The sequence below is a fragment of the Ambystoma mexicanum genome, chromosome 8 (assembly GCF_040938575.1).
Source record: "Ambystoma mexicanum isolate Mex_15411 chromosome 8, UKY_AmexF1_1, whole genome shotgun sequence".
Taxonomy (NCBI): Eukaryota; Metazoa; Chordata; class Amphibia; order Caudata; family Ambystomatidae; genus Ambystoma; species Ambystoma mexicanum.
This window is the reverse complement of record NC_090929.1, coordinates 637723773-637749003: the sequence shown is the minus strand read 5'-3', so window position 1 is coordinate 637749003 and position 25231 is coordinate 637723773. Positions and strand designations below refer to the sequence as shown.

Below are 25231 nucleotides of genomic sequence, written 5' to 3'. Positions count from 1 at the left end.
TCTGAAATAAAAAAAGAAATGCAAATAAGATCTTAAACACCTTTTTATTTTTTCCACCTGTCAATACAGTTAGATACATTTCGGAGTGTCACCTATTACATCACATTCTTGTACAGTTCTCACAGCATTTTGTACTTGAAGTTGCTGTCGCTGGACCGTCCTGTCTCTCGCGCCTAGATTTCTATCTAGCCTAGTCACAGGACTTGTTTTCCATAACCTTGCATGCCTGCATCTCACCATCATAGGTTTACGTGGTTCATACTGAAAGCATTCACCAGACTTTCACACTGTTACTTCACATCCTATATCTTCCTCACACTGTCTAAAGCACAGCCTTGCTCTGGAGGCCTGGCACTTTCTGATCAACTAGCTTTAGGGGCTTTACCACTTTTGAAAGCCAACCAACAATCGGGGTCTGCAGCCTTTTCGCTGAAGACGTTGCCTTCAACCATGGCTACCATTGTTCACTGTTCGTACTTAAGGACAATCTTAGGATCTCCTATAAACAATATGGGTGCATGTGGAAAACTGTATCCACATAACGTGTCTACCTTTACTGAGAAGATCCGGGATGCTTGAATACCTGGTGTATCTAATGTCCTACAAGGTGATAGTGCGAATGGCAAGATGGTTGTTGACACACCTCAGAAGTCAACGAAGAATAACAATAATATAGATGAAAAGACGATGAGCAGAGCAGGAAAGGAGAGCATTGGCAGCAAACCGATGACTCACTTACAGCAGCTGAGAGTACCGAAACACCTAGCATCAGCGATTTACGACTTCTTACCAAGGGCAGGAAAAGAGATGCAAAAAAATTGCTTTCAGATACTGAGATTTGAGCTACATGACACAAGATAGCACCACATTTCTAGCAACAGAAAGGTGACTTCTATGAACTGGAGCTAGAGATCCTGGCAGATAAAGATACTGAATAGGGTGTTCTGGACAATCGAAATAATGCATAAAGAAAGAATGGGGGAAAGGGATGCCTGTCGAGGATGGAATCCATGCAAAAAACCGAAAAACAATAACTGAACGGGTGAATTGAACGAATTTCGGTCGTACGAAACGGAACATTTTGAACAAGTCCCCCATTCAGTGGCATTACAATGAACAAGGGCACCGGGGGCGTGTCCCCCCACCCTTGTTCACTGTCATGTCAGCAGGGATTGCGGGGTTGTCCCCTGCACCCGTGGAAATGAAGTTTAGAAAAACAAAAGAGGACACTGCTGCGCTGGTTCCCATCCACATAGGTGAAGGGAACCACCTTCGCAATGGGATGCAGGAGATGGCAGCACACAAGGAGGTGTGCCGCCCGAGAAGGAGGTTGTCTGAAATGTCCGGGGGAGTGAAAAACGAAAGTTATTTTAGGTAAAATCATGTTCATTTTTTTCTCCTTTGGACATTTCGGATTCGAGGAATTCACTGTAATCTGCTGAGGGTTGGGTCTTTTCAACACATGATAAGGGAGTTAAGCAAGATTAGTGGTTTCGCAAGGGGGTGGCTGATTATCTGAATGAGATGCAGGGATTACACCCTGACTTTGTTAAACTCATTCTAGGAAATGACACTCTTCTGGGTGACCTGTCGAATCTGCAAAAATGCTGGCTCTTCAGGGTTGCAATAGTGGCCAATGAATTTATATTGAGGGCATGGAAAGCACCCAGGTCACCCACAAAAGGTGCAATGGGTCCAAAACCTGATCTCGGCATCGTTGATTGACAGGATAATAATCAAAAGACAAGGGAAGGGCATGCTTCCTGACTATGGTTACACGGAACAAGTAGTTCACCATATGGGCACAGATGTCTTTAAGGGAGGGCAGAAAGGGCTTATGCCAACACCCCCACATTGGATGTGCCCACATTGCTGCCTGATTCAAACGATGTCAGTGCCCATTATTTGCAAAACATGCCCGTTTTATCGGACGCTCTTAAAGCTCTGAACCTACTGCATGGATGTTGTTCACAGCTATATTCTGATCAATAAATCCTGAAATGTTTTCTGCATTCACAGTAGAGGACACAGTGGGCCTGAACTTCAAACCTTTTTTTGGTGCAACTGATGAAATGCTCTTATGGCTCTCATCAATTGAGCCAAACAAAAAGTGCACCAAAATCCACAGAGGGCTGCTGAATGTGTACATCTTTGACGCACAGGTTCAAACGCTTTTTTTCCACTCACCTTGGTCATTTGCGCATATAAAGGGACATTTTTGCACTTGTCTATGTGCCTCCTGAATCCACAAATGAGATGTGCTTTCAAAGGCGAAAACATTTAAGATTTTGCGTTGAGCCAATGCACAATAGGTTCATTTCTGAACCTTTTGTGCATTTTCTTTGAAGTGGGAGAGCAGTGGTTTTAACTGCTGCCCTCCCACTTGCATTTCTATTGAGAAATGTATTTTTATTATTTCCGCACTTAACATCGTCAATACCTTAAAGGGCGTGTCACTCTAAAATATGTTCCGAACACCCACGTGGTTAGTGGGAGCCTGTAATACATTACTGTCAGGAGCACGGTCTGACACTAACGTATTTAAGGGGGCTGGTCAGCGCATCTTTCCACTACTATTCAGCCACCTTTGAAATGTGCAAGTCAACTTCGAAAATATGTTGACCTGTGCATTTCTGAAATAAGGGCAAATGGAGAGATTTTATTTGCACTACATTTAGAGAACTTGCACCAGGTTATCCATTCACTATAGCATGCTCACCCTTCCATGGGGAATATATTGATCATGTACAATCCTGAAAGTTCAAATACATATCGATACATTTTAGTGCTATGATTTTTCAGCAGGTAGCTCAGTTTGGTAAACACCCATTACAGAAGTTTGCGTTCATATGACATCAAGTACCAAATTCCAGCAAGGTAGACTCAGCCTTTCCTGTGTTCGAGATTGATAAACTTGCATGTATATATACTTTTGTGATAATAACACCTACTGTGCTACAAAACAATGCACCTCATCACAGCGCCAACTATGAAAAGTAACATAGTATCAGTATGATGCAGTCTAGAGCTTGATTCCCCCCAGGAAGAAAGGCCCCCTCGTCTAATGGGAACTTGCCCACTCACACTGAAGCAACTATTTCCCATGAGAGTAATTGCCCTCCGACCTGGAGAGGCAAAAGGGTCCTTTTGTCTAATGGGAACTAGCCCACTCACACTGAAGCAGCTATTTCCCATTAGAGAAACGGCCCTTCGACCTGGAGAGGCAGACAGGTCCTTTCCTCTAATGGGAACTAGCCCACTCACACTGAAGCAGCTATTTCCCATTAGAGAAACGGCCCTCTGACCTGGAGAGGCAGGAAGGTCCTTTAGTCTAATGGGAAGTAGCCCACTCACACTGAAGCAGCTATTTCCTGTTAGAGAAACTGCCCTCGCAGAAAGGTCCTCTCGTCTAATAGGAACAAGCCCACTCTCACTGAAGCAGCTATTTCCCATTAGAGAAACAGCCCTTCGGCCTGGAGAAGCAGAAAGGTCCCATCGTTTAATGGGAACTAGCCCACTAACACTGAAGCAGCTATTTCCCATTAGAGAAACAGCCCTCCGTCCTGGAAAGACAGAAAGGTCCTCTCGTCTAATAGGAACAGGCCCACTCACACTGAAGCAGCTATTTCCCATTAGAGAAACAGCCCTTCGACCTGGAGAGGCAGAAAGGTCCCCTCGTCTAATGGGAACTAGCCCAATAACACTGAAGCAGCTATTTCCCATTAGAGAAACGGCCCTCCAACCTGGAAAGACAGAAAGGTCCTTTCGTCTAATGGGAACTAGCCCACTCACACTGAAGCAGCTATTTCCCATTAAAGAAACGGCCCTCCGACCTGGAGAGGCAGAACGGTCCCCTCGTCTAATGGGAACTAACCCACTCACACTGAAACAGCTATTTCCCATTAGAGAAACGGATCTCCGACCTGAGAGGAAGGGAGGTCCTCTCGTCTAATGGGAACTAGCCCACTCACACTGCAGCAGCTATTTTCCGTTACAGAAACGGCCCTCCGACCTGAGAGGAAGGAAGGTCCTCTCGTCTAATGGGAACTAGCCCACTCACACTGAAGCAGCTATTTCCCCGTTAGAGAAACGGCCCTCCGACCTGGTGAGGCGGAAAGGGCCTGTCGTCTAATGGGACCTAGCCTGCTCACACTGAAGCAGCTATTTCCCAATAGAGAAACGGCCCTCCGACCTGGAGAGGCAGAAAGCTTCTCTTGTCTAATGGGAACTAGTTCACTCACACTAAAGCAGCTATTTCCCATTAGAGAAATAGCCCTGCGACCTGGAGAGGAAGAAAGGCCCCCTCGTCTAATGGGAACTAGCCCACTTACACTGAAGCAGCTATTTCCCATTAGAGAAGTGGCCCTCCGACCTGGAGAGGCAGACCGGTCCTTTCCTCTAATGGAAACTAGCTCACTCACACTTAAGCAGCTATTTCCCATTAGAGAAACGGCCCTCCGACCTGGAGAGGCATAAAGGTCCTCTTGTCTATTGGGAACTTGCCCACTCAAACTGAAGCACCTATTTCCCATTAGGGAAACGGCCCACCGACCAGGAGAGGCAGAAAGGTCCTCTCGTCTAATGGGAACTAGCCGACTCATGTCTACTGTGAACTAGCCTTCTCAGTGTGAGTAATCTAAAACCCATTATTATGCAGGACCTGACCACTAGGAGAGCAAAAAGGGCCATTTCTCTAATGGGAAATAGCCTTCTCAGTGTGAGTAGGCTAGTTCCCATTATTATGCAGGACTTGGCCACTAGGGGAGCAAAATGGGCCAATTCTCGAATAGGAACTATACCACTCCCACTGAAGCAGCTATTACCCATCCGAGAAATGGCCCTAGCAAACAATGGTCCGTTTCTCCGATGTGAACTATTATCAACCGAAAATCACGCTGACCCAAGATGACTGCAAGGTAGTGAACGAAACGTGCTCAAAGTCCCGTGAAGAAGAAGAAGGGGGGCATTGCTACGGACCGTTTCTCGAATGGGAGCTAGACACAATCCGGCCATGCTTTGCAAAGACAACACGACACGTTGATGAAGTGCACAACCTGAGGCACGTGACTTCCCATACACGCGTGAACGTGCAACCCACGTGATGAAGAGGGGACGAAACGTTGCTAAGGGTCCGTTTCTCGGATAGGAACTAGACACTACCAGGCGCTATGTTGTACCGTAAATTCGGTGCCCGGTCCGCACAGCGCAGCCTTCCCGCCAAGGTCCGAAACCGCCAAAGGGCGGCAGTATTAAAGCGCCAGCAACAGCGAGTTACCCTTCAGTCAGCCACGGATCTGGATGAGGACCACTGGCGGGCTTTTGCAGAGGAGGATGCGGTTCGAGAGGAAGGCTGCTGTGTGGCTCACGAAGAAGAGGATTGCTCGGGAATCACAGAACCAGAGCTTCCAGGGCTGGTAGCTGTGAAGGCCGCCCCCGGAGCCTGCGTTCTTCTTATTCCACCCACACAGGTGAGTAGTCTGCGAACTTGAAGGAGGACTCCACAGCAACGGCGTGTAAGGATTAACATGCTGGCAGTAGTAGACACAAAGAAAGGACTTCGTCCATGATAACACTGGAGTGCTAATTTGACAGAGCAGAGTAAGACGTAATGGGTGCCATGTCCCAGGTGCAGGGACAGAGTGATTGCAGCATTTTATATATGTAAGATTTCAGGAAATGGGTTAAAATCATGTCTACCCATACACCTCTTTGGTGCACCATATTCATATAATTTGTTAATTTAAAATGTTGCATTTGATTATTTTTTAAGCCTCTTAAAAGCCTCGATAAGTCATTTTTTGTTACAAATTATTATCTCACAATTTTGTCAACACCTGTGTTAAATCAAAGCGTGCCAGGCTTGAAGTAATGAAAGTATCTTTATTTAAGATAAGCAGTACATGGCAGCAGGCCTCACCTTGAGAGGCAAAGCTCAACTGACTATAAAAGAATTAACCCATACAATAACACTCTAACTTACAATAACACTCTAACTTAGAATACTGTGACATCATAGTTGGAAAGAACAGGATAGGAAGCTGGTAAGTATATATCAATACAAATGGATGTGTGAAGCATCCAAGCTACATCTTAACACATCTCTTCCCTTTCGAGAACAACAAATTTAGCGTTATTCAACATAGTAATCCCTCAGCCACAGAGGTTTGCTCCTTAAATGTCCTGCATTGTTTCTATTAAACACATCACTGTATTCAGATAGAGTTCCACTCTTCCTTGAGTCATAACCCATGTCACTATCACTGCCTTCATCCTCACATTCTTCAGCCTCTCCATTGTTGTCGCATCTCACAAGTCTGGACATAGACCAGCACTCCCCTCCTTCCAGAATCACATTTCCTCTTACAGCAGTAATTCTTTTAGGTCCAAGGAACTTGCTTTCAATACACTTGGGTGACCTTCTAGGATTCTTCACATATACCATATCACCTTCCTTCCAATCAACACTCTTACACTTCTTTTCTAGGTCAAATTTGGCCTTATACTCGTCTTGGGCCTCTCTAATAAGTGTGACAATTTTGCTCCTATCAACATTAACACTCCTGTCTAGATTTAACCAACCAGGGCAGAGTTGGGTGCCTGGCTGTCTCCCTTCCAGAGACATAAATGGGGAGATCCTAGTAACGGTATGGGGTGTAGTACAGTAACCCCATATCATTTCCCTCAAAATTCTTTTCCAACTCAATCCTGCCGCCATAGCTAGTTGTAATCCTGGCTTGACAGTCCCTTCCTTTGTAAGATATTTTCACTGGGACTTCACCCATGATATCAATGGCAGATTCTGAATACCCACAAGCTTTGACGTCAGTGGGTTTGATTTTGTCTTCATTCTTCTTTAAAACATTTACCAGAGTATCCCTACTCTGGTCCACGGAGAGCATGTGTCAACTTTCATTACAATATTGTGCCTATCCACACAGAAGGTATACGTCGGTCCTTTCTCATCACCATGTATGGACAACACTTCAAAAATAAACCTTGCATTTGGTTCTTGATTGTTTGATACTTCTTGGATGTTATAGTTCCTCCTAATTTCTTCTTCATGAGTGGATTTCACTTCCATCCTGGGTTCTACAAGGTTCACTGAACTTGCTCTACAAACATTGGCAAAGTGTCCCTTTCCCTTGCATTTGAAGCAATCAGCGAATTTTGCAGGGCAAGACGGAAAGTTCATGCCATGTCTGAAACTTCCACACTTGGGGCATGAGCCCCTCGAACCCCAGTTCCCTTTTTTCACTGATGAGAAGCTTTCCTTCTTCTTTTGATCGATAGCACAGACTGACATGGCTGGAGTGATTTGTTTGTCAACTTTGAGCTCCTTCACATATTGAGATGTCTGCTCAATACTCCTTGCCAGATCAATTGCTTCCTCCAACTTCATGTCCCTCGCAAGTAGTTTTTCCTGGATTCTGGGATTATTCGTGCATCTAAGTAGCTGATCCCTAATCAGTGAGTCTGTCAGTTGTTCGAACTCGCACGTGTAACTTAAGGACCTCAAGCAGGCAATGTATGACTCAACCGACTCATTTTGTTCCTGCATCCTCTGAAAGAATTTATGTCTCTCAAAGCTGACATTCTTGCGTGGTTCAAAATGATCTTGCAATTTCTTGATGGTCAGAGCATACACATCTGTCACCAGCCTCAGGTACTTGATCGCCAGTCAAACCATCAAATATTCTGCGTCCTTCAACTCCCAAATTTTGAATCAAAAGGGCTTTTTTTCTGACGGGGGAGAATCTGTCCCCCCCCCATTGCTATTAAGTAATTTTCAAAAGTATCCTTCCACTTATCCCATCTAAGTGAAGGGCGACCAGGTTCATTTAGGAATGATTGTGGTGGAGGAATACAGGTAGCCATGGTAGGTGGGAACTAAAAGAATTTTCCAATGATGTAGAACACCAGTAGATTGTCTGGGGCGGAATTATACTGGGTAGCAGTGCTTGAGGTGAATTGTCTGCTGTTCACAATTGTTGCAACAATGTATCCTTTATTCCGCTAGATTCGACGTTCTTTTGAGCTTCCCGGACAGAAATCTGGTTGCCAGGCAACCGACGTCACAATGAAGGTTTTTTTCTTTCTGAGCCGTAGCGCGTAATTTGACGTGTCCCCAGGGAGCCAGCCTCAGCACACAGATATGAGAAGGTTATGTGACGCGAGCATGCGCGCGCGCATGCGGCCAGTAGAAGCGTTTATGGCGCACGCGGGACCACACAGTTTCTTGCTTCCCCCTTCTCTTCGCACAAAATACACAAATCACTCACTTGCCTTGTGTGGGGATCCTTTGTAAGGTGTTCTCCGCCACCTTCCGCGATTCGCCTGCTGCCGCTGCTGGGGAAGGAGACCGGACGAACACAACGCTGATTAGATCAGCTGGAGTTGCCTTCAGACGCGCACACGGGGCCCGCTTCAGTTATCCTCGTCGCCAATGTTAAATCAAAGCGTGCCAGGCTTGAAGTAATGAAAGTATCTTTATTTAAGATAAGCAGTACACGGCAGCAGGCCTCACCTTGAGAGGCAAAGCTCAACTGACTATAAATGAATTAAATACATACAATAACACTCTAACTTGGAATACTGTGACATCATAGTTGGAAAGAACAGGATAGGAAACTGGTAAGTATATATCAATACAAATGGATGTGTGAAGCATCCAAGCTACATCTTAACAACCTGTACCTAAGGTGAGCTTAGTGATTGTGATTTCCAATCAAAATTGGTACATTTAACATCCAATTTTCCCCATAAGGGCTTATTGAATCGAGTATTTCAATGATATTTATTTTGTGTTTAATTTGTACAAATGTTATTTCGACACATGTACTTTGCGCATTCTCAAGGTATTGGATATTTTCCTACTTTAGAATCTCAAAACATGAACAACAAACAGATAAACCAAGAGATCTGTTCTCGGAAACTCTAAATAAAAAACAATTCTGTCTGCGCCAAATTCGTATTCTCTGCCCCCCTTATTTTTTGTTTGTTCAGAATTCGAATTTTTCTTCTATTCAGCTATAGTTCACTACATTAATTTCACTTTCATTTCTTGTTGGGTACATTTCATACCTTCAAGTTACATTATCAAAAAGGAACAAACATTTATACAGTCACTAATTACATTTAATTCCTCATAGCACCTTCAGTTTGGTTAAACATTACAACCTTTCAAAAATGTTTAGTTACAAAAATATTAATAAAATTTCAGATCACATGCAAACTTTTACATTTATTTCATATGTTTGTCTAGTTTACACTTCACTGATTTCATTCACATAATACAATTTACAATATGAGATCTATTGTCTCACTCAGAGTTGGCAGTATACATCCGATAAAAGACAATAGGAACACTTTTTAGACCATATGTTTATCAACATTTAAAGAGGGGAATGCAAGATCTAGAATATTAATTGTCGCAATTCTGATTGATATCTTTCGGTTAGCAAATATCTCAAACCAAAGTTCTTCCTTAGATTTCATAATGGACATTTTTGGCATACGAGAAATAAGAAACAAGCGTTGAGTCATAAAGACTTTACATTCGATGATGTGTTTGAGCGTCTCCCTGTTCGTTTTTACTTTACAGCAGCGAATATATCCTAATTCATTTCTGATAATGCCTCTTCTAGCCAGAATATCACTTACAGGCCATAAATGAAGACTAAATCTTAGTATTTTTGTTCTTAGTTGCAAAGAAAGGCATTTAATGAGCTAGTCTGCCATGGTGCGTAAATTCTTATGACCAAATAGATTTCGATTAAAATCAACCAGTAATAAGCATTGTTCCTGTTGTGCCGCCAATCAGCTTGTTATAGTTTGGTGTTAGCTCTATCAGGGTTTGTTATTAAGAGATCAGTTGTAACATTTGCATCTTCCAATGCGTTTAATATATGTGATCTCCATTTCAAAGGAAAAATCTGCTTAGCGGTCAACAGATGGTTTGGCAGGATGGCTAAACTATTTAGATTAGTAAGCCCAAGTAGACATTCACACAATAGCGAGCACATTTTCCACAGAACTTGGACGTGCATCGAGAGCAACCCAAGCTCAAAACGTTATGACAAAGAAGGCGTGCTTTTGCGTACGTTTAGGACATGTTGCCAGAATTTTGATTCTAGTCTGTTCCAAAATTGTTGCGGCTTTGGGAGAGTGGATTCTGCTCCATAAGTAACAATATGAGCAACTTTTTGTTGGTAGAATTACATTAGATGTGAGCAAGTGAATTTACCATATTTCAATGAAAGAATTTTTCCTTGTGATCTCAGAGTGGTAATATTTGAGCTCATAGAGGCTTCTTGTGCTTTATCTGAAGCAGAATTACCAACCATCACTCCTAGGTATCTGTAGTCTGAAACAACCAGCTTTTGCTTTTCTATGGTCCAGTTGAATTTGTTTGAAAATTTTGATTGTGATTTCCCAAATTAAACAATTTGTGTTTTTTCCAAATTGATTTTTAGTTTATTCTTGGATACATATTGGGCCAATAGATCTAGTAATTTCTGCAGTCCACTTGGAGTCTTTGACAAGAGCACCAAATCATTGGCGTATAGTAACCAGGCTAATGCCTGATTGTCCAATTTTGGGGCATCAGCCATCACTGTCACAAAATTTCCACCAATATCAAGAATAAACAAATTAAAGAGCGTAGAGGTCAATATGCAGCCTTGCTTAAGGCAACACTTGTCTTAATTGCAGTTGAGAGATGGCCTTCCACATTCAATTTGATCTGTACTGAGGTGTTTGAATGTAAAAGAGTCTCTATTGTCACTAGAGAAGCTGGACAACCAAAATCGACTAGTTTGGATTGCAGTAGATCCCTGTCAATCTAATCAATCGCCATGCGGAAGTCAACCAATGCCGCCATATATAAAGGTTGCTTCCGCGTGGTGTAGGTCGATTTTAGGGTGTTCAGTATAGAAATGTTAATGGATGTTCCCAATCCTGCCGAAAAACCAGTTTGAAATGGGTCCCTCATATTGGCGGCTAGTGATCAGGCATTCAAATCTTGCAACGCCAAACGACTATAGATTTTTCCCGGTGCATCCAGTAATGCAATTGGCCTATAACTGGAAGGTTCTGCCAATCACCCTTCTTATAAATTGGGACAATAATCGAATGCCGCCATGATTGTGGTAGGTCTTGACTTTGCTGTATGGTCAGAAATAGAGTATAAAGGATTAAGGGCCAGATTTCCGGCTGCTTTTTAAAAAAAATGAAATTAGAGAGACCATCTGGACCTGGTGCTCTGGATGAACTCGCCTTATTAATGAGAGCGAGAACATCATCTCTATCAAAGTCGATGGCAAACCTAGAGGAAGGCATTATCGCCCTCGGAGCGACATTTATTACTTGGGTTGCATACAGAGTAGTAAAATGTTTCACCCAATTCTGTCAGTTACACCATTAACTTGGGTAGCCAATTGGGAAGGATTGGTAGTAGAGTTTATTATTTTCCGTATTTGGCTCGTGTTTTGTTCTGAATTTCTATTAGCATGGTTTCACCCGCTTTCTGAAAAACTAATGCTCTACGCCCTCCTGTCCAATTCCTATAGCTTGTCTTGAGCGCCCGAAGAGCAATTGTTCTTTGAGCTTTTGGTAACAGCTTAGTCTGTCTTTTTTGCTTTCTAAGAAGCGTTTTCCTGTTTCTAACCTCGTAGTCATAAACGTAGGTCAATTGGCGTGTGGAGCCTGTTTTTGAGTGAGCGGCATAGAGTTGCATTAGATCATAATACTTATTGTTACCAACATGATGTTGCTTGATTAGGGTTCTAAGATTTGTTTCTAGGTGATCGTGCTATTGCAACAAGGATTTCTCAGACCACCTGAGTCTGTTTAACCGATTATTCGCCTCAAACCCCCCATATACATATCCCCTTGGGGCATCCACACACACTGTGCCTATGCTCAGGTTAAATGTCAACAGGGAGTGAGCACCCAATTTTGTTGGAACTATCAGGAAATCAGTAACACGATTGAGCAAATTTAGACTCGCATAAATATAGTCTATTGTTGCGCTGTGCACTCCTCTATGTCAGGTTGGTTGCAGGGGGTAGTCAAGTGCATTAGAGCCATTCAAAATCATGAAATTCCAGGTGTTAGTAAAATCGTTCCACAATTGAACTCGTTCGTTCTTTTTCTGTTTTTTTTTTGTCATTTTTTCTGTTATTTTATTTTTTTTAATTTTTTGTGTGAAACAAATGTAAGTTAAGATCATCTGCAACAATAATGTGTACACTGCCTAACTTCATAACAATCTTTTCCATTAAACTAGTCAGCTCTCTAAAAAAGGTTGCGTTCGAAATACTCACAGGATTCCAATAAAGGTTAACACATGCCACTTACAAATGAGCCGATAGTAAGTTGTGTCAATTGCATGAAGACATTGGGGGCAATTCGTGAATTTGCTTGGATGTTAGCTGGGCTATATGTAGCCTTCAGTAGGCCAGACATTGGTCTGCCTTTAGTACCTCAAATAGCGGATTGCAAATTCAGGTCATAGTTATTCCAGGAAGGCACAGTCGTTAGCCAAGTTTCCTGAAATAAAATTACATCATAATTGCCCAATAAGCTTTTTGAGTTGTTAAGCAAGTGTTTGAACCCACGAGTATTCCATCTGAACCCACGAGTATTCCATCTGATCAGTGAGATTGTTTGTTGTCATAGTGGATCTTCTAGTTATACCTTTGGGGCACAGCAGCATTTGGCTGTCCGGGACCCCACGGAGTATCACCTTCACTTGATAGAGGAAACCTGTGTGGAGTAAGTGAACTAGCCTGGGAGTCCCTGAGAGAATGTATCGGCTTAGAGTTTGTCTCAGTGTTTGTTGTGATCAGGAAGCCAAGATCATATAGTGCCTTCTTAGCAAGCCAGATTGTATTTCGTATATTTTGGTGATTTCATCCATATGCAAGCTCTTCCTAAATTAGACTTATCGGGGAATTCAATTTGATCCAAATCACTAAAAACAATGTCTTCTAGAGCTGCTATATCTGCGAAGAGCATTAGGATGCTTTTTCTATTCATGTCATAAATTGGAAACGCATCTGCCCGGCAGGAAATTAGCAGGGAGTGTCTTGCGTCTGGTTTTTGCTTGGAATTAGAGATGGCAGAGGTCTCTGCGCATTTGCCCTCGTGCTTGTCGAGGACGGCTGTGCATTAGACACTTGGGATACGCTGTCAGCATTGGTGGTTCCCCTTCGTGGAATCTTTAGGTTCCTGCCTTCTGAATAAACAGCCCATAGTTGAGCAAGAGAATTCTTGATCTCAGATAGGTCTTCAGCTACCAATCTGAGGTTTAAAGGATGGAATGCGGGTTTGCTGCTCTGGTTCCACAAAAGTTACTTTATTAGTCGTATGACCAGAACTAGTGTTATCAAGGATTTGTGATGCGGTTAGCCTATCAGGAAGGGCTGTGCATTTAGCTTGACCATTTACTATAATAGGTAGGCGAGGAGGCTCAAACCTAATTTGTTGCATGTAAATGTCAGTTTCTTTTCTTTGTGCTAATCTATTTGCAGCCACTTCCTTTGAGACCAGCCACTCATCCCCTCCAAGTTAGCTAGGGACTTCATTGGAGGTTGTGGTAGTTGCTCATGGATCATATTTGGAGAATTGTCCTGGCTCTCTTCCACCAATCTAACCAGATCATCCAATGGAGAGTGGGTAGGTATAAAACATGGGAGGAGCCTGGAGATTAGGCCCTTTAGCTTTTTTCAGCTGGGCCAAGGTAGTATATTTTTTCATTACGGCAGTGGAGGCCAGTGTTCATCTCTTATTTGGTTTTGCCAGATTTTTAAGGAAACATTTAGTTGTAGCGTTTGTGTCATTTTTGGGTAATTTCATGTTTTTTGTTTTTTTTTAGATAGATTTTATTATCCTTTTAGCCCAAGGGCTTGTGGGCACACCAGTGCTTTTTTATTCAAGAGCGAATAGGCCACCTTAGATGTTTGATCTGCATCTTGTATCACACTCGAGTTCACCCCAATAGTTGCATCCAGTATGGGCATGCATGAATTTGCACTCTTAGTTTTGTCAGTTATTATCCCACTAACGAAAGGTAGAGCAGAGGGTGGGTTGGGAACAACTGTTTGTGGTAATATAGGCATCAGAGTTGCAGCTGCATTCTTATCAAAGGGCGTGGGTGAGATTTCGGGTGCCATAATTTGAGTTGCAGTAGCAGAAGGACCTGTAGCCTCGGAACACATAGGCATTCAATTTATTGTCCAGTGTTTCAAATAATTTAGCGAGGGACAGCAGTGCTGTGTTCCTTACTCTAGCGTGACTTGAGTTGTCCTAGTCAGCGCGGGGTTAATGGGAGAGATGGAAAGATTCATAGTGGGCCTGCGGGGCGTTGGGGCAATGTAGGAGATGGCAAGGGCAGAGATGTTGCAGCTAGAATGCTGGAACAATCCGGTGAGCCCGACAAATCTTGCACTTCTTCTCTGGCCGAGCAGCAGGAATTTGTTGAGTTTAGGTCAATAACCACCTCCTCCTGTATCGTTAGATTTTCAGTTTCAGGCACCACAACAGCAGGTGTGCCTGATTGTGCATTTGCATTTTGCAACACCATGCTGTCTGTAATTGAGATGTTACAATTTGTGCTCCGAGACCCTTCTGAGCCAGGGGTGGACTTACGATGTCATGATCCATCATATTTAGGAGTGCTTTATTTAACGGTCGATTAGTTAGTAGTAGTTGTTCTGTTGCCAAGGGAGCAGCAAGAGATGGCAGTTTCCCAAAACCATAAGTACGAATGTCCGTTTTAGTTGTTGGTATGGATTTTTGTTTTGTCGATTTCTGTCTTTCATAGGCATTCCGAGCAGCAGGCGTTGAGCAGGCGTTGAGCAGGCATTAGAAGCCGTGCCCCCTCTGACGAGATCATTCGGCAGAGGTTGCAATTCCGACATCATTTGCAGTCTTGTGAGTTACGGCAGATCTATACGCAATGTGTACAGCCCCCACTGTACATAAGCCATAAGTCAAACTGCTAGACAACGTACTAAGCTGAAAATGCAAGCAGCCTACAAAGACAGCGCACTTCAAGGAAAGCACCCTGCCCCAAGCACCGGACGTCATGGCGAAGCGGCAAAGCGGTGCTTCACTGGTGCTTCCTCAGTGCGCGCGGGAGCCCAATTATGTAGGCCAACGCTTGTAGGCATGACTTACTTCACAAAAAGGGTGTAAAAAGTTCAGTGAAGATCTGACACAACGTAGCTGCTTGCAGAGATTCAGAGTGAGCGGGCAAAGCAGTGCTTCACGGGTGCTTCCTCGGTGCGCTTCAATTTTTAATACTTATCTATAAATTCCAAACCCCCCCCCAATGTATAGTTGCAATAATAACTGGCACATAATTCCCTTCCCATATTCGATTCCACAAGGGCTCCATGAAAAAAAAACAGTTTGTATTATTACAAATGCCCCATTATTCCTGTAATTACATCACAGGTGTTAAGTTAGCCTCTGGGATGCAGGTATTTATTGCACACAATTTATATTGATACTAAATGTAACTTATATAGCAACAGTGTTGTTGTTAATGTGCAAAATGATTTTGAAATAACGCAAACTAGCATTTCCAATTTTCTTTTTTAATTTTGAGTTGTATACCTGTTATGGTGAAGTTGCACCTGTATGAGAAGTTCTCAGGTTGCAAGTGCAGGTCGTTCTAAATACATTTGCTAAAATAAAATGATGCCAGCTCACAAATGTTATGAAAAATGCGATTAGATGAGATTTTCCTCTCATAAATTACAAATTGTACAAAGTTGTCACATCCTGTGTGTCCACTAGATGTGATTGAAAATACCTGTAGAAATATTAAATGAAATGTTAATTATTGTTCTATGAGTATAATGTTGCATTGTGTCATAAAATTGTTTCCTATAAAGACAACACAGGAACTGAACAAATATTCTCTTACAACGTGTGATGGTTGGAGTGGCTAGGAGGGAACAGTAAGGCAGAGTCCATGTGCGGTTTCTGACTGAAGGCTGAAACCGCGTAGTATATTACAGGCAGAAGGAACAAGATGAGTTCACCGATATTGAAGGGTCCGACCTTCTAGTAATGTTTTGTGCACGTTGCCTCCTAATCTCTTTTCCTTGACCCAATAAGACCTGTGTGTTATCGTCTAAACATTTTGTAGCTTTACCCCTGTGTGAAGTGAAGGTATAGCACCAATCCTTTCCCGTCATCGCCTTAGATAAAAACGTTCCTGCTCTTTGGACACGGACCAGCAGTTGCAGAAGCCTCCATATCTTCTTTAAAAAGTCAAAAGAATTGTACACACATTAGAAGGCAAGGTCAGCAAAACTTTTGGGGCTGACCATCATACTGACAGTGTGAGAGGGAAGAGCAGTGCACAATCGCAGCTGGCCGGTGGGTGGCAGGTGCAGGCAATTGTTTCAGAACTTAGGACAGTCTTCTTCAGGTGCCTGGACAAGCAGGACAATACTTTCGATGTATCGGAGAGTTTAAGACACCCCAGGCACTTGCCACTTCAGTGGTTATTGTGACTCCCCTCCCGGGGACAAGTCCAAGGAGAACATGAGAAAAGGAATACATTGGGCGCCATTCTTAAGGCCTCCACTCTCCAAAGAGGGGAAAGGAGTTTATTCCAGTATCTTTGTACCCAAACCAAAGAGGCAATTTCAGACTGGTGTTGGACCTGAAGGCATTACATTGCACGCTGGTTCAGGCATTATTGCAGATTGACACTTCAGAGGATACTGCCCTTTTACCCAAAAAGGGAACTGGCTGGCAGTGATATATTTGCAGGCCACTTATTACTATATACCAATTAGACTAAGTCACTTATTTTTATTTTATTTGTATTTGGTTTGTTCAAAACCTTTACAAAAACACATCTCACATTTACATTAAAATCACATGAGTTACATACAAGATTCATAAGTACAAATCTGTTGATTTTGGTTTTTGCATTTACATGATCCATAATTCAATTCTTAAAATTCAATTTCATCAACACTCTTATTGCAGTTGTACATTCATTATGGCTAAAAAAACGAGTAAGAGCAATGATTAGTGCTTCATTTTGCTGGACTGCCCTTGGGCAGGACAAAGATTGATATGTAGTGGACATTTCTCTTCTGTGACAGGATGGTGGGCTAAAGACTCTAGTTGAGACTCTAACCCAGGATTTAGGCCGGCAGAGAGACACTCCCTGGACCCCCCTTGTTTCTGCATATTAAGTAGCTTTGGGTTTTCACCCTAACTTACTAGGGTAATCCAGACGTGGAAATCTTGCTCACTGGTCTTGGAGAGGCACAGCTCCACCTCACTGATGAGGCCCAACCAGGCCGAAACACATGTCTGGGGTTACTGTTGGTACTCTTGTTGAGAAGAGAATTGCCTGGCATTTCGGTGCTGGACTGCCCTTGGGCAGGACAAAGACTGATATGTAGTAGAGATTTTTTTCTTTCTTTTCTGTGAAAGGATGGTGAGCTAAAGACTCTGGTTGAGACTCTAACTCGGGATATAGGCCGGCGGCAGAGAGACACTCCCAGGCCCCCCCTTGTTTCTGCTTCATTTTCACCCCACATCAGACGTAACCAAAAGAATTGTCTAGAAAATTCAGATACACCTAAATTATCTATCCCAAAGATCCCAAGCCTGGTTCGAGGTAGGGACAGCTAGTTACAAGGTGTTTCAATGTTTCCAAAGAATCCGAACCATCGCACATTCAACAGCACAAATTGTCCTCTTGAATCTTTTGGTGTGGTCCAGTATTGTGTGTGCTCTCTAGTTGCAAAATGATTACATTTAAGGCTTATGTACAATGCTTGTGCGTGATTGCAGGGAAACGTGAGAGATATGGACTCAATGTTCTCTTTTGTGGGTAACGTTTGCATACTCCTTTATGAAGCTTATAGCCGCTTAACAATTTGATGGTTATAGACCAGTCATGGTTAAAAAGTTTTCTTTTCACACTACCTGGACAGTTATTAAGTTCTTCTTCCGTTGCATCTATATCGTACAATAGGGATTGCATTCTTAGCCTAAACTTCAAAATTGACTTCGGTGTGTTTTTCCTCTAACATTTTATTTAAATCCTATAAGGATTGGCTGGAGGATTTAAAATCTTATAGTAGTTGAATCGGAGTCTCCATAGCAGTCGAGATGATAGGTATACTAATTCCAACTCGTGCCTGATGATGGCATTTGGGTATGCACATGAAAACCCAAGCACTTAAAAGCCGAGGTCATCATTTTTACCCTTTTTAGATCTTGAAAATACCACGATTTTAGATTTTTTTTAGCATTGACCTGTAAGTTATTAACTTGGGCTTATTGCGTAAATAGATTTAAAAAAAGATCAGGTCGTCAACCAGTGGAGTCGCAAGGAACCCAGTTTCACAGGTGTTGTTTTTCTCCTTTTTCAGATTTGATCAAAATTGGACAAATGGAGATTAAATAATGTTGCCGCCATATTGCGCCCCTGCTTCACTCCCGTATTTGTTCTGATTGGACAAGTTAGCTCCTTCTTGATTAATACAAATTCAATACATGGCATCCAGGTGTAAAATGGAAACCAACTGTACCAAATCTGTAGGAATTCTGTATCTTAATAATTTTTGCCACAAGATTGCCCTTATGACCCGATCTAATGCAAATGTCATATCAAGAGAAGCCATAAAAATCGGTCCTTTTGAGCTGTTCTTAACCGTATCTAGCAGATGAGCCAAGATAGTCACGTTGGGTGGGGTCCCCATCCTCTTATGAAAGCCACTTGAAAACTTGATACTATACTTGATTGTTGCATAATACTCTCAAGATCTTTCAAGATAAAAATAGAAAAGATCTTTGATGTATCTGTGAGTGCTATCGGCCTGTAATTGGAAGCGTCACAAGGGTCACCTTTTTTTGAAAATTGGCACTATCAGTGCTTGTGACCAAGTGCAAGGAATATTATTACACATTTTTTGTAGTATCAAATTTAATTTTGAGAATTGAGGCCCCTAATATGGGATCTCTTTTGATGACATATGCCGGGATGCCATCTGGGCCGGCCACTCTTAATTTTATTAATTTCCCAAACGATATCCTCCTTGCTCCTAGGGCATGAGCCCTTTAAGGATTGTCCCTCGTCATTCGTTGCATTGAATGATAATGGCAATTCATGTCTGGCAGTAAAATATTACTGTCACTTACAATCTCTCATATTTGCAGTGGAGACGATTATCAGTTCAGGATTTTTCTCCTTTGGACCGTGGATGGCACCAAGGGTATTTATGAACTTGTTAGTACTCCTGGTTTCCATTCTTCACCTCGAAGGGTTCCACATTTTTACACACCAATAGAATTGGTTTGCCTGGGAAGCACTGGAGACACAAGCAACCCTTTCACAGAGAACCTGTCAGTACCTACGGGATTGGGAGTTTCTCGTAAATTGCGAGACGTCCCACTTGGATTCCCTACCAAGAACTGGCCTTTATCGGGGAAGAGTTCTGCACACCCAAGGGGAGTTTGGTTGGTACCTTCTGTTATATAGAGCTCCACGACTTCATTATTGAGCAAACCACTAGGCAGGAGATGTTGGCACCCAGGGAGTTGGGAATACAGCAGCATATGGTGGCGTGTATATTTATAGTGCTAAGAGCCAGACTTCATCTGAGGGCTCTTGGAGCTCATGTTAACGATCATAGGGCTCTATAGTCCCAGGATGTCAGGGCTCTGATTCCTGTCACTCTGAATCTGCAGGTTAATTTCCAGTGGTGGTCCAGACTGTACAATCTCAGGAAATGGGTAGGGTTGGATCAGCCATCAAACAATGACCCTTATCACAGACTCAAGATGGATTGGCGGTTGGCTCTAGCGGCGTGGGCACAATAGGAGTGGTGGGCTCTGAGCGAACCAAGGTAATAGTCTAATCTGTGAGAGTTAGCTGCAATAAGCAGAGCTGTGTGAGCATTATGTGGGGGTGTAAGAGAACCAGGCCATACAGGTGCAAACCGGCAACTCGATTGCCTTGGCCTTGGCCTTGGCCTTGGCCTATGTAAACTATTGGGACACGGGGCAGGGGACACGATCCATACTGCTCGGCTGTCGGATCAGAGAATGTGAATGTGACAGCAGATCAATTGAGTTAAGTATTTCAATGTTGCTAGGAGATTTCTCTTATCCGAGCACCTCCAGGGAGATGCCATAGGTAAGCTCCCCTAACACAGCACCAACAACCAAATTCTGCTCAAGAGTCCAGACTCCGAGCATCAGTTTGGTGGACGAAATGTCTGTAAGATGGCCTCCAGGATTATTGTACATATTCACTATCAACCCATTGATATCCTGGGTGGTCAAGAAGTTACAAGGTCAACCAGGCACAGGTCATTCTGGTGGTGCTTTTATTGGCCGAGACGCGGATGGTTCTCGGTGTCAGTTGAACCTCAGACAGAGCAGTCTGCAAGATTCTGGAGTTCGGATTCCTGCCTCCTTCTATCTGGCAGGGGAAGATTGGGGGAGGTCGGGATAATATGAAATCTGATGTCAGTTAATCGTCATGGTGGAAATTAAAGAGGGTGGGGGCTGAATACGTTTGGCCTGTCTGATCAAGTAGCAAAGATAGATCATAAACACTCTTGGCCTTTGCTAGACACTGGTAAGATTTCGAGGCATGGTATGGTAGAAATAATCCTGCAACTGTAGAGTGGTCTTCAGTCCGTTCTACACTTCATACAGAATGGTTACTTCTACCAAGGTCTGGTGGTGTCATCACTAAGCGCACCATGGAGAGGGGTGAAAGCTTTTTAAGGTGCACTGGATCGAGCATTCGAAAGGGGAGGGCTGGTAGGAGTGCTGTTCAAGAGTGTCACTGTCTACTCTGCCGGTCCACTCGGGGGGGCTCCTCCTTGGGATTTAACCATGGCCCTTCAGTCTCTGCAAGTAGCTCCCTTGGACATTTTACTAGATGACACAAATACAAAAGGAGACGAGGGGGGCAATTAAAGACACCTGGATCCAGCCCTGCGAAAAGCTACGGACAATCAAGTACTAAAGAATCCAAGGGTCACTCGCCTCTCCCTCCCTATATCCGGACGACTCAGTCCGCAGTCATATAGGTACCGAGTCAAAATAATTTCATAATCAACATATAAATATATTAGAAAAAAAGCAGATTCAATCAATACATTTTAAAACCACATAATCAATTCTAAAACACATAGTACATTATACATCTCTAAAACCTCACAAAGCTAATGCATAAAATGCAAAACTCTAAAACACCCTTCCTACGCAAATCTAAAAATCCAGTGTGCAAAAAACAAACAGTACAGTAGTTGAGAGCAAACAAAGCGGTGGTGGGCAGAATCAAGGAGTCCTTCTAATCAACGTTACCTCACTGGACCTCTAAGTTCGATTTATTGTGGAAACAAATTACACTTCACTGCCACAAGGGCTAACATTGGCAACTTAATATGTTGTTACCAGCACTGTTCTGTTTTCCAGTGCAACAAAACCCAACATGTTTCGTTCATTAATTAAGAACGAGTTAAACCATGACCACCTTCGGGGGAACCAACTGCACTTCATCACAACACACATTACACAGCATGCTGTATGAGCGCGATAGAAATAAAATATCAATCAATCATTGGTGTCGTACCTACACCTTACAGGGAATAGTAGACACTAAATACAAAAAAACGGTCTGGAGAAAAGAGTCCGAACCTATGGCAGCGAATAGAGAGAAAGCAGCAGTAAGAATCTGCAATCAAAGGGGTGCTACAATCCACCCACACCAGGCTTACTGTGTCGTCAATGTATGTCAACAGTCCTTCAACACAGTGGGGTTTGAGCGTAGACAAAGAATTTGAGGGATAATGTGAAACAAAAGTGAGAGTCGGATTGGATTGCAAGTATGCACCTTATGATCAAGGCCATCATGCTTTCCATGCATTAAACTGTGCAGGGAATAATCACAAACAATGTCCATCATCAAATATTTGTCTGTTGCTTAACCTCTGTGAACTGGAGTACAATATTGGTAGGACATCAACCGGCCCTCTCCACGTGTATAGAGCTGTTCTAGTCCGGACCCTGTTCTACCAGATCGGGCTGAAGTACAGCTGTGTGCAACATTTTCTAAATCGGTTTATAGTGTCTGTTAGAACACGAAGCGCGCATCCGATAAACTTCCTAATTCTGGAGGTGCGCAATTACCTTTTAGAGTTATGTTCTACTCATACGGGGTGCGGTGGACCAATCTCCTGTTCCTACTTGGAGCATACTTCTCAAAACAGCGGTATTCCTTTATGGTGCTAAGCCACCCGTCATGAAGTGTTTGGGTAACTGAGGCACGTGTTCTTAAACCTACAAGAACCGAGAATCGGCCATTAAAAATTGTAAAGTGACAGCCTGCCGTCCTATGCCTCATGCCAAGTATCCCGTACCTGTAACGGCACTCTTCCGGCTCTCTGTAGCCCGGCCGAGGTGTCTCGCGCTCTCGTTCTGCCGTTCTCCTGCGTCTCCAGTTCAACGCTGGTTACGATTCAAGTTCGCTGTCACGTCCGGGATATAGTGGCCATTTTACTAGATGGACATAAAGTTTCATATTTGGTAAACAACCTTTTTATTGGCCATCACAGGGTTCGAAATTGGCAGGAGCTGGGGAGCCTGGTTGGCTTGAAATCAACAGCTCCAAGGCGGTACTTTTGACTCCTGTGGCAAGTGGTGCTATATAAACTTCAAGGCATACATTCGTTTTCAAAAATTGATTAGCAGAGTTTGGTCATTTAAAAAAAATATGCATGATTAGCAAACAAACTTATTTGATTACCAATTTTGTACTGATATTTGTAATGTCACCAGGCGTTATTTGTACCAAAGATATAAAATGAGCAATAAGACAGCATTTTTGTGTACCGTTAATATAAGACATTAGTGAGGTGAGTATCTATAAAATGTAAAGGTTGGCTGCATGAATGGACACAAATAAATGGGTAGGATAAAAAGGCTGTGAAAACAGTTTCAGTTTCAGTGCAAGACTTTGTGAAACTGAGTGCAGTCAGTGTTGCACAGGTCACTGTCCCGTATATTGTATGTTTGGCTCATCATTTGCTGTTTGACCCATCAGTTTCTGTGTAAGAAGTACAGAAGTTTTGTGAATCCAAAAGTCCTTTGACATAAGTACGAGGTATGGAGTTGCGACAGGTAGAATAATTGTTAACTTCAGGTGGGCAAGATAGCCCTTGCTTGTCACTCGTTTGCAATATACTGTTAAATTGCACTTTCGGGGGCGGTCAGGGCCTCTAAAAGGTCCCCAAGCCCAAGCGCACAATTCTAGCCCTGCACCTCCCATTAAACCAGTATTAGCACTTTCAGCAGTTTTTAATGGAACAAGGATTTGCGCAATTGTTCTTCCCTTACAAAGAAATTACACTTCCCTTATAAAGAAATTACACTTAGGTACATACATTGAATCTAGGTGTTGCCCCACTGCATTTTAGCCACTGTATTATTTTAAAATGCTGATTGAATTTGATTGTGTGCACCCTGGCCACTGTTAAAGCTGCTCTCTGTGTACTCCCCAGCCTAAGCCTATCTCGCTTATCCGGTGCACCTGCAGTCCTACCGCACCTGGTCACTACTTGCTTTACCTATTGATTGCTAGCTAATTGCTACTTGACTATAATATCTTATACATAACTGATTTCTGTGTACAACCTAGCTACCTATGCAGTATCTAGTACCCTCCTGCCCTCTGATTGCCACACACCCAACCACCAACTAGGTTGGCCTCCTCACGTGACTTCCATACCCCACCTATTGCGAACAAAATGTTCCTACCAGGTATCTTCTCAATATTGCTGAGAGTTATTCTCCACCTTATTAATCTTTCATACTTCCCTAGGCCTACATAGGCACCCCCCCCCCCCCCCCACTGGGCCCTACGTCACAACCATGCTGCTCCACTCCTCCCTACCATGTAGTCTCCCTGCGAGAAATGCCAGATTATGGGCCAGACTACCCAAACGTTACGAGCCTCGAGCCAGGGATACCACCCAATCCAAACTGACTACCGCTCCCCTATCATTAGCACTTGCGCCAACCTCACCTTGGAAAGACCTAATTCTAGCCCACTCAATACTATGACCAAATACAAAATTCATAACACAGCCACCATCCCTATCTCCATTAAAACCACCGCCCCACTCATAAAAGGCGCCCTCATTAATGCACGCTCTATAGTAGCCCATGCTGCAGATATAGCGGACCTCATTCTAGCAGAAGACCTAGATTTCTTAGCCATAACCGAGTCCTGGCTCCATGCAGCCGCAGGTCCAGCCCTCTCGTTAGCCATCCCCGTCGACTACATCATCCTCCGAGCGGACAGAACAGAATCTAGAGGTGGTGGCCTGGCCTTAATTGCCAAAACACATCTCAACATTAGACTCAACTGCTCCAACCACCTCGCATCATGCAAAACTCACAGTTAAGCTTCCTACGGCCAACTCCCAAACAATATCCATTCACCTACTTTACAGACCTCCAGGACCCTTGGGATCCTTCGAGGAAGACCTCAGCACCATCCTCGCTAATAACCTAAAAAATACCTCCCAGAGCCTCCTCCTAGGGGACTTCAACCTATGCCTTAAAGACCCCAAAGATCACCAGGCTACCCTCATTAACAATACTCTGTCTGAATTAGGCTTTACCCAAAGAGTATCTGGCCCCACCCACAATAAAGGGAGAACCCTTGACTGGGTAGCAGATTATAACTGCGCAGCCTCCATCACCGATAACGCCCCTCAACCATGGTCTGACCACCATCTCCTCTCCTTTACCCTCGCAGCTTCGAGCCCCATCACCAACAATGTGTTAGCCTCAGGCATCCCTACGAGAAGTAAGAAAAATAACACAGTAGAGAAATTGATCTCCCTCATCCTCCCGACGCTAAACCAACTCCCGGCTACCTCCAACCCATATGACCTTATAGAAGGCTATAACAAAATTTTGCGCACAGCCTTAGACTCTATTGCACCGTTAAAACTAAGAAAATGTAAACCAAACAAACACCTCAACCATTGGTTTTTTAGTGACCTTAAAGTTCTTAGATTAGAAAAACGCACAAAGGAACAAGCCTGGAGACAATCTCCCACAGACTATAACAAGATGATGCTCAATAAAACAACATCCAATTACAAAAAAAAAATCATAGCTGCCAAACAAGAGTCCTACAACCAGAGAATAGCGCAGTCCA

The 25231-nt window shown here is 43.2% G+C and overlaps 1 protein-coding gene across 1 annotated transcript in view; it reads left to right on the top strand.

The window, feature by feature from the left end:
• The first annotated feature begins 5110 nt into the window (after nucleotides 1–5110).
• NOL9 (nucleolar protein 9) overlaps nucleotides 5111–25231 on the top strand; it is a 717932-nt gene continuing 697811 nt past the window's right edge. Inside the window, exon 1 of the mRNA XM_069610369.1 lies at nucleotides 5111–5468. Coding sequence (XP_069466470.1) covers nucleotides 5169–5468 — 300 coding nt within the window. The 5' untranslated portion in view covers nucleotides 5111–5168. The remainder of the gene's footprint in view (nucleotides 5469–25231) is intronic.